This window comes from Pteronotus mesoamericanus, unplaced genomic scaffold (assembly GCF_021234165.1).
Source record: "Pteronotus mesoamericanus isolate MK-2021 breed Mesoamerican mustached bat unplaced genomic scaffold, CSHL_Meso_final contig_2, whole genome shotgun sequence".
NCBI classification, from domain to species: Eukaryota; Metazoa; Chordata; class Mammalia; order Chiroptera; family Mormoopidae; genus Pteronotus; species Pteronotus mesoamericanus.
Window position 1 is genome coordinate 31,477,801 of NW_026555084.1, and position 14,383 is coordinate 31,492,183.

Genomic DNA, 14,383 nt, shown 5'->3' on the forward strand with positions numbered 1-14,383 from the left:
CCCCCCCATTTCCTTGTTTTAGTCTTTCTGAAACACCTGTGACCCCAATGTTGGGACTCCCTGGATGATCCTTTATGTCTGTCATCTTCTGGCTTTTATTTTCCATCTTCCTCTCCCCTCTCGTTGACCCCCACTTCTGGGAGTTTCCCCCAACCTCTCTTCCAGTGCTTCAACATTTTTTTATCTTGTTTTTTAGATCACAGTAGCATACTTATTCATCGAATTTTATGGATAAACTATAAAATAAAAGAATTAAACAACGTATCTACCATGTGATTGAATCTTCTTAAATGAGAGCTCCCCTATAATTTGTCTGCCCTGTAATCATTGTATTTATTCATTAACTTTTAAACTTTGAGTCTCTGCCATGTCCCAGGAAGACAACTGTGGGCACAGTCCATGTTTTCTGCCCACTTTGCCCCTCGGTGCCCCCTGTGCACAGGGGTTCTCAGCGCAATGGGATTCAGGCAACAGAGAATGCCCGAAGTCGGCATGGGCCCCCAAGCCTGGTAGATGCCACAAAGGAGGGCCCACAGTGCGTGAGGACACGTCGTAGCGGCCCTGCCGTGTGGGGCCAGGGCAGGGGAGTCTCACCGTCCCAGTTTAGGAAGTGCAGGCCGGTCCCTAGCCCTGCAGCAGCTCTCCTGAGCACAGTTATGTCCTGATAAGCATCATAACACGGTCTCATTTGGTTTCTGAATAGAGATGAGATGTTTTTCGGCAGCCAAGAGGAAAGAATCAAAAAGAAGGAAGTCTCAATGTGCCTTCTGCTCCTAGAATAGAACCATCCCTCCAACTTCCCCTTCACATCGTCTCCCCCTGCACCCCACCCCTCACTTGTCCTGAGTCTGTCTGGGGTAATGGGTGCAGAAAAAAGCCTGCATTTTCTTAACTGAGCTCACATGGGCACTGCCTGTCCATGGGGAACACTTTTCCATTCAAGATTGCCCCAAGTTTCTCCCTTGGTCTTCCCAATCTTGATTCTAGAAACCACCCTTCTTTTGGCAAACGTGACTTCCATTTGTCCGTGGCAACACAGTCCATTTCCTGGCTCGAGGCTGGGGCTTCCAGTCCCCCTTTCCAGGTGCGAACCTTCCTACTTAGTCATTAGTGTTTGTCCTGACTGTGAGGCCTGGGCCACTTCCACACCTGCGCTATTACCCTTTATAGTCTCAAGAGTTCAGTATCTCAGACTGTTTCAATTTACCATTATTTGTTTGCACGGCTGGCATTTTAGAGTCCTAGGCACATGTGTGCATAGCTTGGTTTGGTCTGGAAGGAGCTCCGTTCTTCTGCATTTTCCATAGTTACCAAGTCTTCCACATACAGATGGACTGTGTGGCTTCCTTGAGTAACATGGTGCCCCGGCGGAAGGAGCGGCAGACCGCGGTTCTGGCACCTCCAGTTTGACCTCGGATTGCTGTTTCAGCCCTCGGGTTCCTGCTCGGGTCCAGAGGGGAGCACTTCTTTGTAGACAGGAGGGAGGGACTGAGCTCGCGCGTCGGCGCATTCTCCACGCACTGAGAGTTGGTCTGCTCTCATTTTCCCACTGTTTGTTCTGCACCATTTCTGTTCTCTCACTTTTGCCAGTGTAGCTCTTCCCTTCCCCCTTCCAGAACATTCCTAATATGCCTCTTTCCCTGGTCCATGGCTTGATGAGAATGTTTGCTTGTATTTTAATCACTTCCTGTCTAGACAGCTGCAGGTCCCTGGTTTTTATGAAAATGATTCTTCTCAAATCCAAACCCCCAAACTTGGGGGTGAATCAAAGGACTACCGCTGGGAAATTTTGCCTTTCTAGTCAAGAGACTTTATAATGTTTGGAGTCTTACCTGCTTGGCAGTGCCTTTCAGTTCTTTGGAGTTTGATAAATTAACTTTGTTTTGGTCTGATCATTTTTTTTGTGAATTCTCGCCGTTTTCTTAGATTATTTGCATTCGTGCTTGTCCTTTGCTATTCTTTCTCAGGTCTCTGTCTTTTCTATTTGAAACAGTAAAGAAACCCAGAATAGAATTTGGGGCCGCTCTCTTAATGAGATATATCCATTTGAAAGGAGTTTGAACAGAAAGAATAAAAGGCTGCACAGAGAACAGTCACAGGTGTCTCTATAGGTTCCCCATACCTGGCTTCTCATGGCCTGGCCAGAGCAATCAAAACACACTGCTTCTGCCCTGGCTGGTGTGACTCAGTGGACTGAGTACCGGCCTGTGAACCAAAGGGTCACTCATTTAATTCCTAGTCAGAGCGCAGGCCTGGGTTTCAGGCCAGGTCCCCGGTAGGGGGCACACAAGAGGCAACCACACAGTGATGTTTCTCTCCCTCTCTTTCTCTCTCCCTTTTCTTCTCTATAAATAAATAAAATTTTTTTTTAAAAACATTCGGCTTCTATTTAGAGTGCTTTTTAAATTTGTTTTTGATTTGGGTTTTCTTTTTAATACAGAAATGATTCAAACATAAAGGAATTCAGAAAATAATTTCATTCTTATACACCCCATCCAGGTTTTTTTAATTCTTGCAATTAATATTTATAAGTTTTAAACTAGTTTTTAAATTATAAACATGATAAATGTTAATGGTTAAAAAAAAAAAAGAATTCAATAGGACAGAACGTACAAAGGGGAAAAAACATTCTTAAACAATCCCTGCCTCTGTAGACTGTGAAATATTTTCAACTTATTTGAACATTATTATGTATTATGATCGATGGGAAATTTAAAAACTAGAAAGCAAAAGAAAAAAATGAATATGGCCCAGAATGCTAATTCTCAGGTTTGCTACGATTCAGCATGTTAGTGTAAGTCCTTCCCATTTTTTCTGTGCTCTGCGTATGTATTTTTTGTTCTGTGTGTGCATGTACACACACTTTTTAAATAAAAGTAGGATTATACTGCTTTGTATTGCACTTTGGTCCATTATAACCGCATCATTAACATCATCACCTGAGCTGCTGATCTTTGCAAAGTAGCCAAGAAAACTCTGACAAGTAAACAGCTGAGAATACTGTACTTTCATGGTGATGCTAGTGCTAGTCAACCACGGTTCTTTCTGAGTTCAGAGTTGCTGGCCCTTTGGCCGGGAAGACCGTGCCCAGCACCCCCAGCACCGGTTTCCCGATTCAGGCCTGCTCCCCCGGGCCGTACAGATCGCACTCTCACAGCCTGGTATCTGTGCCAGTTCTGGCCTCTCGTGGTTCAGTCCTTTTGTTAGGATGCAAAACCAGAAATTTGAGCACATATAAAATGTTTTGTTTATGTTGTTGCTTTCGTTCCTAGGGAGTGGCTTTATTTATTGTGCCATGAAATGCTGAATCCATATTACGGACTCTTCCAGTATTCTACGGACAACATTTACACGCTACAGATCAACCCAGACTCTTCCATCAACCCTGTAAGTGTTCACAAATAAAGAAGTCGGGAATTTAAGTTAAGGTTTTTTTTTTTAATGGATTTTCAGTTTCAATCTCCGTTTGGGATTTATTCACTGTAAACTTACTCGAGGCCTGCGATAAATAAAATGGTAGAGCAAGCACCGGATTAAGATGATGTCCATCCTGCGTTTCTAGTGACTGGGATCGTTGGGTGTGTTATGTTCAAGGAGAACGAGAGGGACCTCGAGCTGCACCTCACTGCCCTTTGCAGGAGCTCTGGGACAATGCCCACGTTTGTTGGCGGGTTCATTCTGAGAAGTGGGTTTCAGGGTCGAAGTCTGTCCTCCTCCCAGTCAAACCGGACTGCTCCCATAGCAGGCCTTTTAGGCAGCCAGTGCTGGCACTCATGGCTGCTTGCTTTAGAGAAGAGGAAATCGGTGCAGCTGAGCGACCGAGCCAAGGCCAGAGTCTCCTGCAGGGCTGCGTCCTGCCGTCATTGCCACCGTGCAAGTCACAGACCAGCTCCACCCTGCAAGCCTTGGGACATGACTGAGTCTATAACAATATGAAACTAAGCTTTGACTAATTATCTGATTATAATTCCAACCTGAAAGTAGAAATGTGAGGTTCCCTCTTTAGTTAAAAAACAGACAGCTCTGGCTCTGGCCAGTGTGGCTCAGTTGGTTGGACTTCATCCCACAAAGTGAAAGGTCATTGTTCGATTCCATCAGGGCACATGCCTGGGTTGCAGTTTTGGCCTGTAGGAGAGGCAAGCAGTTGATGTTTCTTTTGCACATTGATGTTTCTCTCCCTCTCTTTCTCCCTCCCTTCCCCTTTCTCTATAAATAAATAAAATCTTTAAGAAAGGAAAAGACAGCTCTGGTTTTTAAATGGTCCTTTTACTTAAATTGTCCATGCTTATTTTCCTCTGTTCTTTTTCTCCTCCTTTGATTTCCTTCTTTCCTGTGGGACTAGGGGTGGGTGGCAGAGGAAGAAGGGGCATTGCCCTTTGCTCTTTCTTTTCGGTGCAACAGGAGGGAGAAGTGCGGCCAGTGACCAGGCCCCACTCAGAAGGGCCGGGCTTGGTTTCAATCTCTGCTGTTGCCATATTGGAATTCTTAATAATTTTTAAATAAGGGCCTCTGCATTTTCATTTTGCACTGGGTCCCCCAAAGTATATAGCAATTCTAAGGAAAAGGTGTTTGAACTAAGAGCAGATGAAATGTTCCGTAGACTTACTGACCGACCTTCTTTCATCTGGACCTGAGCGCTGGGTGTGAGGAACTGGCTCCGGGTCAGTGGCTGTGGGACACTCCCAAGAAGCTGGGGAGACCATAGGGCAACCACCTTGACCACTTTTTTAAATGAATTTATGTTCTCTGCTGCCCCCTACAGGACCATCTGTCTTATTTCCACTTTGTCGGTCGGATCATGGGTCTGGCTGTGTTCCATGGACACTACATAAATGGGGGTTTCACGGTTCCCTTCTACAAGCAGCTACTGGGGAAGCCCATCCAGCTCTCTGACCTGGAATCAGTGGACCCAGAGCTACATAAGAGCTTAGTGTGGATTCTGTAAGTACTGAACATTCGTACAGAGCCTCCGTCTTAGTGGACACAGGATGCGTTTGTCGTGTGCGTGCGTGCATGCGTGTGTGTGTGTGTTGGGGATGCGTGTGAAATTGGAGAAGAGAAATAAATTCTTGTTTTATGGCCAGAAATATAAAAGTAGATTTAACAAAAAATATTTAATTGACTTATTTTCCTCATGATGTTTTGCCAGCTTCTCTTCATGCACCAGTTTCTTTGGTTATTTCCTTGAATTATTAACACATGATAACGAATGTTAATCCACAGACCTGGTGGTTGACACTAAAGTGTCACCAGTTAATCTCTAGAGAGCAGGTATTAAAAACAAAACTAGTATCTAAGGAATATCTTGTTTCAAATACTTTGATACAAGAAAGTATTAAAACAAAATGGATACTTAGCCGCCCTGTTTTAGAATTATCCTGAACACTTAGAAGCAGCAGGCGCAGCTCCGCGGCAAACCCCAGGTGTCCCCTGGGTCGGTCTCACAGGAGGGCCAGCCGAGGAGCTGACGGGCGTCGGGTCTCTTGACTGTACCCTGCGTCTGCTTGGCCTCATTTACACATCCCAGTGCGGTGGGGGGATCCGAGGGGGTGAGGGACTTCATCCTGTGGGAAGCCTCTCACTCTGCTTCAAGAAATATGGCAGATTAAGGAGTCAGTTCTCACTTTCAAGGGCTTGTTTGAACTGATGAACTTGAAAAGGCTGCCTTCAAAGGGGGAACAGCACTTCCCAGGCGTGCTTTCTGCAGGTGGCTGTCCCTTTGACTCAGTTCCCTCTGCATGACTCCCTCCGTTCTGCTCATAGACTGTTTTCAAAGCAACCAGGTGCCCCGTGAAATCATAGGCTGGTAGAGGTACCATCCTCGCTCCCCCCCACCCCCATGAAAGAGCAAACCGAGTCAGGGACACACCTGGAACTGGGCTGTGGCCCCGGCTCCGCCTGCGCCCACGCCCCTCTGCACGTACCGGGGTTCTGGGCCCGCCGGAGGCCCCCTCTCTGGATCTGGCAGTCAGGAAATGCTCTCTCTCTTCCTACCGATTGTTCCATTTAATGTTTCACTCACTGCTGCGTGGTGGCAAAGGTCTAACTGACATCCATCTTCTCTCCTGCTTGCCACAGAGAAAACGATATCACCCCTGTGTTGGACCACACTTTTTGCGTGGAGCACAACGCTTTCGGGAGGATTCTTCAGCACGAACTGAAACCGAACGGCAGAAACGTTCCTGTCACAGAGGAGAACAAGAAAGAATATGTCCGGTAACGTTCTGGGGAATCTTGGTGGTCACCAGTGGGGATGCCCAGGTGCCCAGGACTGTCACAGGTCACAGCGGGGTTCACAGTTGCTTGTGGAGGCTCCTTTGCTGTGTGCGCTTTACCTGTCCCCGCCAGCACTCACGACCAGAGTCCCCTCACAGAAGAGACTCCCGACACCGTCGGGCTCAGCAGTAGGAGCCCTACGTGGGGAGGCCCGGTGGGAGGGCTGACCTGGTGAGGGGGGTAAGGACCCTGGAGCCCCAGCAGGGGGAGGACTTGCAAGTGACCCCCCTCGGTTCTGTATGTGAAGGTACCAGAGCACAGGGGAGAGGAGGAAGCCTACACATTCCTTGAGCTCAGTCTCCAAGACTTCTGCTCCGTTGTAGTCTGTTCCTCCCCCTCAAATCAAGACAGATAAATGCCTGGTCACTTACAGTGAAGACTTGGAAACACGGGCACCTCCGAGCTTGGCTCCCAGGGTCCTGTGTTTTATTTTCAACTATATGGTGCTTTTCCATCACAGCAGTTGCTGGAACAGGTCAGGTTAAATCCTGTTGCTATTTCCAGCGATGCATCAGAATATATAAGGGCAGGTGTGGTTTATTTGACCCTGTAACTTGGGTTTAGCGCCACCACCTGGTGGGTTTCGGGGATGTCAGTGGGCAAGGCACTGGACTCCAGAGATGTCGGAGCCTGCTAATGGAGAAAAAGTTTTTTCATGAACCATTGGCATTGCTTCCAACTTGTGAATTTTTCTTCCAGGTTATATGTAAATTGGAGGTTTATGAGAGGAATCGAAGCCCAGTTCTTAGCTCTTCAGAAAGGGTTTAATGAGCTCATTCCTCAACACTTACTGAAGCCTTTCGACCAGAAGGAACTAGAGGTAAGCGCACAGCGAGATGAGCCAAATGGCTGTCAAAGGGCTCGAGGCAGGTGCATGTGTTGGGTGTGCAGCCTGGCTGCACAGGGAGGCCCAGGCGTTTGTCGGGGCTCCGGGCGGACACAGGGCAAGAAGGGAGAGTGGGGATGTTTGAGCCAGTGAGGGCAAGACCGGGTGTCTACTGGGATCGGGAGGCACATGTCACAACGTTATGCACTTTAGAAATAACTCACCTCTAAACCCCTTGCCAGTTGATAATCGGTGGCCTGGATAAAATAGACCTGAACGACTGGAAGTCCAACACCCGGCTGAAGCACTGTGTGGCCGACAGCAACGTCGTCAGGTGGTTCTGGCAGGCAGTGGAGACCTTTGACGAGGAGAGGAGGGCCAGGCTCCTGCAGTTCGTGACAGGGTCCACACGCGTCCCGCTCCAGGGCTTCAAGGCCTTGCAAGGTGACTGACGTGAAGGCGGGGCTCTTGGCGCCGTGTGTCGACACTGGGCACACGGTGGGGCTGGCTTCCTGAAACGGCTACTGAAAAGCCACATGACATGCGTGCTTTGATCACAAGCGCTCAGCACTGTGGCGGTGCTCGCGTGACAGAGGGAGGAGCGGGCATTGCTCCCAGGGGCCGTCAAGACCCTCTTCCCTCTGTAGAGGTGCCGGCCTCTAGGCCACCGTGATCTCTGCCAGCGCCCAGTCCTCAAGGCTCTGCTGCCCTTTGTCCCTGCTGAAAGCAAAGTGTCTGTAAATACACAGGAGGGGCCGCACCTCCTTTCCCGCCCACTTTCCCAGCGGCTCAGCAAGTCAGTGACTCAGCAAGTGGTAGGTCAGCTGGGGCCCAAGTCTTTGCGGCAGCAGCGGTGGCCCCAGGTGCTGGCCTGGCTGCACAGGGAGGCCCAGGCGTTTGTCGGGGCTCCGCTCACGGCTGAGTGTGGAATGACCTGGGCAAGAAAGGGCACAGTGGAGCCTGGCGCCTCTCCTTCCTCTGCAGAATTCTTTGACAAAGGGAGGGTACAAAGAATAACAGGTTTGGGGAAAGAGTCTTTAAAGAGTTCCGTGGGCTCATTTGAAGATCCAGGAGAGAGGGGCCGGGCCTGACCATCAGCAGGCTACGCAGGTCCCTGGCTCCTGGTGCTCAGCGTCCTGAGCCGCACAGGTGGGCTGCCCAGCCGACTCCCGTCCTGCTGGTGCCCGTGCTCCCCCCGCCTGTCCCCGCCGAGCCAACTGGTCCCCACTCACCTGGTCTGGAGTGGCGGAGGATGGGGGTGGAAAGGCTGTAGACACCCCAGAGCCTGCGCCTCACAAGGAGGTCGCAGGGCTCATGGTCGGCCACAAGCAGGGGGGAGAGTCCCAGCAGGCTTCTCTCTAGCCCTGCCATTTAGGAAATTTTAGATTTTTGTCACTCAGTAACCCTGATAGAAGGAGTAAAGTGAAGAATATTAATATATTAAAATTTAGTAAATTGAATTTTGCATATTAACAGTGATAGCAGGTATATTCCATGTATAAAACATTGGGTGTCCAACCTGTGGCCCAGAGATGCCAAAAGGTTGGACACCCCTGGTAGATTCTCCTGATTTTAAGGGTTCGGAGTGAGAGAAGTTACCTCCATTCCCTTGGGTGTTGGCCCCCAGCATTTTATTTGTGTCTCTTACTTTCCCATCGCACTTCTTGCCTGGAGAGCTTTCGTGACTGCGTCCCTGCTTCTGCTCCACCCGGGCCCTCCCCCTGCTAAACATTTCTGTTTAAAAAACCCCTGGGGATGTAGGGTGTTACCCGCGCTGCGGCAGGCTCACGGTCCGGGTGCACAGGATGTCTCACCAGCCTTTGCTCCATGCCTGTGACACTCCACACACGGCTGGTGTTAGTCATATGGTGGCCAGTCGCCGCGGGAACTCCGGGAGCCTGGGGCTGGCCAGCCCTGGGGCGGGCAGCGGGCAGCCGAGGGTGGAGGGGCCGGGCTCCACCTCCGAAGCGCAGTAACTAGAATGCTGTCTTGTAAGGTTCTACAGGCGCCGCAGGGCCGCGGCTGTTCACCATCCACCTCATCGACGCAAACACGGACAACCTCCCGAAGGCCCACACCTGGTAAGGACGCTGTCGGCTACGCTCAGGAGCCTGTGTCCATGGAGCACACTTGTCTGCTTGACTTTCTCACCTGCTTCTGACTTAGCACTCAGAGTCCCAGGCACAGCTACCAGCAGTGCCAGTGTCCGGGGGCACAAGCGCTTGGTAGCATGTCACATCTGAGGGTCATCAGAACTCTCTTCTGTGAAACTGGATTTGTCCGGAGATGTCCCAGTGCGCACATCCCTGGGTCGTGCTGCCCACCTGTGCGCGTGCGCACAGGTGCACCCACCGCAGGGAAAGTTGTAGCCTCCGAGCTGGACTTACCAGTCTCCCCTTTATCTGCCCTTCCTGGGGCGCCGTGGTCCTTCTGGGCTTTGCACATGACAGATGTGCCTTGCCTACTGACAATACAGCCTCCCTTAATTTCAACTGAAATAATATTTGTGGTGGGTTGTTTGGTTTAAAAAGCAAAAGAACATCCACCTCTAGGTCAGGACAGCCAGCCCCACATGTTGTCACTGCATTGTCTTGTGGGGGAGGCTCCGGTCGCTACTGGGCTTCCACGAGTGCGACTCTTCTGTTAACCTGGGACTGGAGGGACACAGAGCCCCGCCCCGCACAGGTGAGGCGGCCAGGGGGCCAGGTGTGCGCACCACACTGCCCCCTGCCCCGCGGCACGTCGGTGCTCGCAGTGAAATGGGAATGAAAAGCTCTGGAAGAAAGACTGCACCGCCATTTTGCCTGACCCTTTTTGACAAAAACCAGGCTTAGTTATGTACGTATCCCTCAGAAATTCAGCAGGCCACTCTGTGTCCCCTGGGTCATGACCATTTTGTGTTTGATTTGTTGAGATAATAGCTTCTTAGAGGCACAAACATTGGGAATGGATCTCTCCATGGGATTATTGAAGTAGAAGTTAAGATTCATTTCACCTATCAGAGGTTTGATCTTTCTTAGTTTTGCAGGGAATTTTCCAGACTGTACCGTTTTGGTCTCAGATCAAGTCACAAAGGAACACACAGGCACACAGGCTAGTGCTGACTGCGGCCAGTCTGGATTATGCTTGTTTGCAGAGATGGTATTCCTGGTACTCAGTAATTTCTCCCAAGGACAAAAAGCAAACAAAATAAGTTAGAGCTTTGTCCTAATATCCCCAGTAAATAGTAATTTGGTTTTCTTTTGGTTTTAAGGATCTGAAGATTTATTTTTGCTGTGTGTTGATTTAAAAAATCTTTGCATTAGAAGCAGAAAGGAACGGGGGGGGGGGGTGTTGTCCACTCGCCCCCGCCCCACCTCACCCCCAGAACTAGAGATGAGAGGTTTCCCCTTTGCTTTACCCACGCCCCACAGGCTCACGAACACGCATGCACACATGTGCAGAGCCAGCTCATGGCTGCGAGCGCTCTGCTCCTGCCTATCCTTTTCCTCGAGGCAGGTCCTCGGGCCAGCAGTGACTCTCGCTCTTTTGTCCCATTCCAGCTTTAACCGGATCGATATTCCACCTTATGAGTCTTATGAAAAGCTCTACGAGAAGCTGTTGATAGCAGTGGAGGAGACCTGTGGGTTTGCTGTGGAGTGAAGAGCAACCAAAGGCAACAGATTCTAGCTCACGACCACCAGACCAAACGCCTGTCGCCTTCTGCGCGCCTCCTGCGAAGCAGGCTGAGGCACTGGAATTCTCGATAACCTGAGGGACAGGGTCGTCTCCCCTCCTTTGTGTTGGGGGAGCGAGGGGGGCGGGGGGACTTTGGTTGGTGGCTCCCACCCATATTTTCCTCCTTTACCTCGACAGCACTCCCGCGCCCTTCCATCACCCATCCAATAAAACGCAGCCAGGTTCAGACTGGGCTCCGGTCACACAGGATATCCTGCCATGGCGGTAACACATGGCGACAGGCTCACTGCCCTGCGGTCCTTACAGGAGTGGCAGCCTGCAGGCCGGGAGCTGAGCTTGTTCACGGAGGGTTTGCGACTGGTCACTGCACTAGCCGCTCTGTCTCAAAACAGTCTTTGGGCCTCTTTTCCAGTTCAGCTCAAATTCCAGATTTCACATCCCAGCAGCCTGCTTGGGGTCACAGATTAATTTCTACCTGAAAACTAACTGTATGATACACACGGGAATTCTGCCACAGCAGGAAGCTTGAGTCCTTTTTGAAAGGTAAAGGAATTGGGCAGCTTTAGCTGGAGGCCCAGGGTACTTCTTTTCAGGGTATCCTGGTTGAAAATTTCGTTTTGCATAAAAAAAATGATCTTTCTTTTTAAGAGTCCCTTTTGCCACATTACCCATCCAGCTGGAAATATTTTTCCAGTGAAAACACCACACAGCGGAGCTCCCGGGCTGTGGCCCCCGCGCCACCTGTTCGCGGAGAGGGCAGCTGGGCCGCCCAGATACTAACCAACTATTGTGCGGAAATTGCTAAGAGCTAACCTAATAAAACAGAACTCTATCATTACAGCTGCTGGCTTGGTGCAAACTAGCTTAAAAGGGAGAGGGGGAACAGATAGCCTCGATGACCGAAATGCACCCCACGTTACTATTTTACAAAAAGCGGGGCGCGGTGTAAACCTGACGGCCTAGAAGGACGATTCCACCCTGACCATTCGGCCCGTTTCCCAGTGTCAGCCGGTGACGTTGGCAATTGCTACTCGATTTACTTGCCCTGATATCTTCGTATGATGAGCAAGTCCAAAGCAAGCCGAGCCCCTAAGTTTCTAACACCAGTTTCCAATGTGCACAAAAGTTCAAACGGTATTTTAACAAGCAGCTTGATATTCCAGATAACTGACCTTCAGCAACAAATGGTGGCAGCCACAGATCTTCCCGCCTGGCTTTTTGGTGTTTTTGTTTGGGGGCAAGTGCAGGGTCACTTATTAGCGAGACATATCACTGTTGACATTTCGCTGTGGATGCTTCTGAGGTAGGCGGTGGGCCCCCGCTGTGGGCTGAGGTGGGTTTGGAAGGAACCTTTGGCCAACTGTTTCAGTGCCCGCGTCACCACCAACTCCTGCAGACTGGGCTGCGTGTGACGCACGCTCACCTTCTGCGCCTCGCTCTTGCCTTGCCCCGGAAGCCGTCTCTAGTCCAATGTGGGGGGCACCCAGACCCTCCCTCTGGAACCCCTTGCGCAGAGGTCGGTCCCATTCACGGATTCCACAAGCTGCGAGCCAAACCTTCGGGCTGCGTGCTGGGCTTCTAGACAGAAGGGCTGTTGGGTGTGATTTGCGGCAGAAGGAAAACAGTCCAGTCATACATCCAGGCCAAATCGTGAGCCTTGTCTTTCAAGAGGTGTGCTGTGTCGCAGTGGGGCGCATCCTCTGTCTCATTTGCTGTGACACTTTCTGAGGGCATTTTAGAAGCTGGCTCCAGGGATCCATCCAGTCCCCCTCGGAATCTCCTCTAAGAGGGACATGAACAACATAGACCTCCCACCAACTCGGTCTGCTCCCCTGTGTGACTGAGCCCTGGGAAGCGGGGAGGACGCCCATCTGACCGGAAGGGCCCTCACGAGCACTGAGGCAGGAGACCCACCCCTACCCTGGCTGCAGCAGTGGCCCGGCCTGCAGTGCCTGGGAAGAAAACAGGGTCTGCTGGTCGAATAGACTGGGAAGCAGGGACATAGGGATGTCGCAAGTGACTCCTTTGTAACGACCTTCCTGCTGTTAGGAGCCGAGACCGAGCCTCAGACTCCACACCTGCCAGCCCTGTGCTGCTCCCTCATCCGGTGTCCCTTCAGCAAGGTCCACAGGGTCGCATCCCGGCTCCTCCAGGAGCTGCTCGGGACATGAGGTGCCCGTCCGTCTGGGAGGCCCGGGTCTCTGCTTTTTAACTTAAACTTGCACGTGGGTACCTCAGCCGCCGTGTTACCATGGAGCCTGAAAGGGCAGAGCTTTCCGGAGCCCCAGTTTACTCTTGCCAGACAGGCCTCTGTCAGCAGCCCTGCACTTCCAGAACCTTAAATACTGACAGTTGTTTGGGTCTTTTGAACTACCCCAAAGAGTCGTGTAGGAAGCAATCGGAACTGCTCCCAATGACGCCCTCTAGGCCTGCAGGAACCCCACTGACACTCCCCGTCGGGTCACACTCTGGTAGCCCCAGACGGCCACCCTGTCGCCCCCCGCTGTGCCCCAATGCTTCAGGCCCGGCCTTCAGGCTTGCCCCCACTGGCGGTCAGCAGCCGACCCTCAGGGATGTAGCAAACCACCGCTCTGCCAGCGCTGCAGGGAGGGAGGGCAGAGGGCTGCGTGCGGGCGCAGTAACTGAGCTCCCGGCGCCTCCGAAGGGAGAGCCGCCTGCGTGGGACTGTGGCCCCTGAGCTTGCTCAGCCTAATGGTCCAAATTCAGGTCAGGTGGTCTCAGATCTGCGCTGTCAGGAGGGGCTGTGCAGAGAAAAGGCCCGCCCACCCCCTGTCTGCAGCCAAGCGTGTGCCACTGGGCAGCCTTCCTGAAACGTAGTATGAATTTTTAAAATTTGTTTATTTTTGTTTCTCAACCACTTTATAATGTATTTTTTAATTTATTTTGTAATGTCTTGTTTTTAAGTATTGCTGCTATCCTTGTTATTCTTCCCACTGTTTTTATTGCTGATTTATTTTGTGAAAGTTGTACACTAATGTTCTGTTTTATGTCAAAATCAAAAGTATTTAAAGAAATACTAGTTCTATTTAATGTGGTTATGGAACCAGCTGGAAACACAGAACCAACCATGACTGTACAGCAGGCTGGGCCCGGAGGTCAGGTTCATTTTGTTACATATGCAATAAACTCACGACTTTACATTTTCGGCATCTGTTATTTTGCTGTGAGAATGAGATTCCAGTTTCTTGACAGTGCCACAAGAAAGGAAGTCAGTGGTCAGAGACATTGGCCAGGGCCTTGTCAGGAGGAGGACGAACGTAGGGACGGAACAGGAGAAACTGAGGCAAGCAGGCCACCCGTGAAGGTACTGCATCCAGCAAACACCTGTGGGTCCGTGAGTGTTCCTGACCCGTCGGCTTCTCCTTCACACACAGGCCGTGTGTGTTGGTTTGGGTTTTTATTTTTATTTTTCTTTTTAATGTATTTTATCATGATAATATCTATCCATTTAACCTGAAGGTAATGCACGTATAATCCAGTGGCGTTAAATACATTTCACAGTGTTGCATAACCATCACTACAATCTAGTCCCAAAACCATGTATCTTCCCAAACTGAAGCTGTACCCACCAGCCAGTAACTA

At 50.6% G+C, this 14,383-nt stretch overlaps 1 protein-coding gene across 2 annotated transcripts in view; it reads left to right on the forward strand.

Annotated features, from left to right (window-relative positions):
• The window catches only part of SMURF1 (SMAD specific E3 ubiquitin protein ligase 1), a 105,499-nt gene extending 91,434 nt beyond the window's left edge, over positions 1–14,065 (forward strand). The window contains exons 12-18 of one of the 2 annotated variants that reach the window (XM_054568514.1): positions 3,273–3,387; positions 4,763–4,941; positions 6,079–6,216; positions 6,976–7,096; positions 7,345–7,546; positions 9,099–9,183; positions 10,645–14,065. In XM_054568514.1, the coding sequence (XP_054424489.1) occupies positions 3,273–3,387; positions 4,763–4,941; positions 6,079–6,216; positions 6,976–7,096; positions 7,345–7,546; positions 9,099–9,183; positions 10,645–10,744 (940 nt within the window). In that variant the 3' untranslated portion in view covers positions 10,745–14,065. The remainder of the gene's footprint in view (positions 1–3,272; positions 3,388–4,762; positions 4,942–6,078; positions 6,217–6,975; positions 7,097–7,344; positions 7,547–9,098; positions 9,184–10,644) is intronic. The other variant, XM_054568515.1, reaches the window with a different exon arrangement.
• The last annotated feature ends 318 nt before the right edge of the window (positions 14,066–14,383 follow it).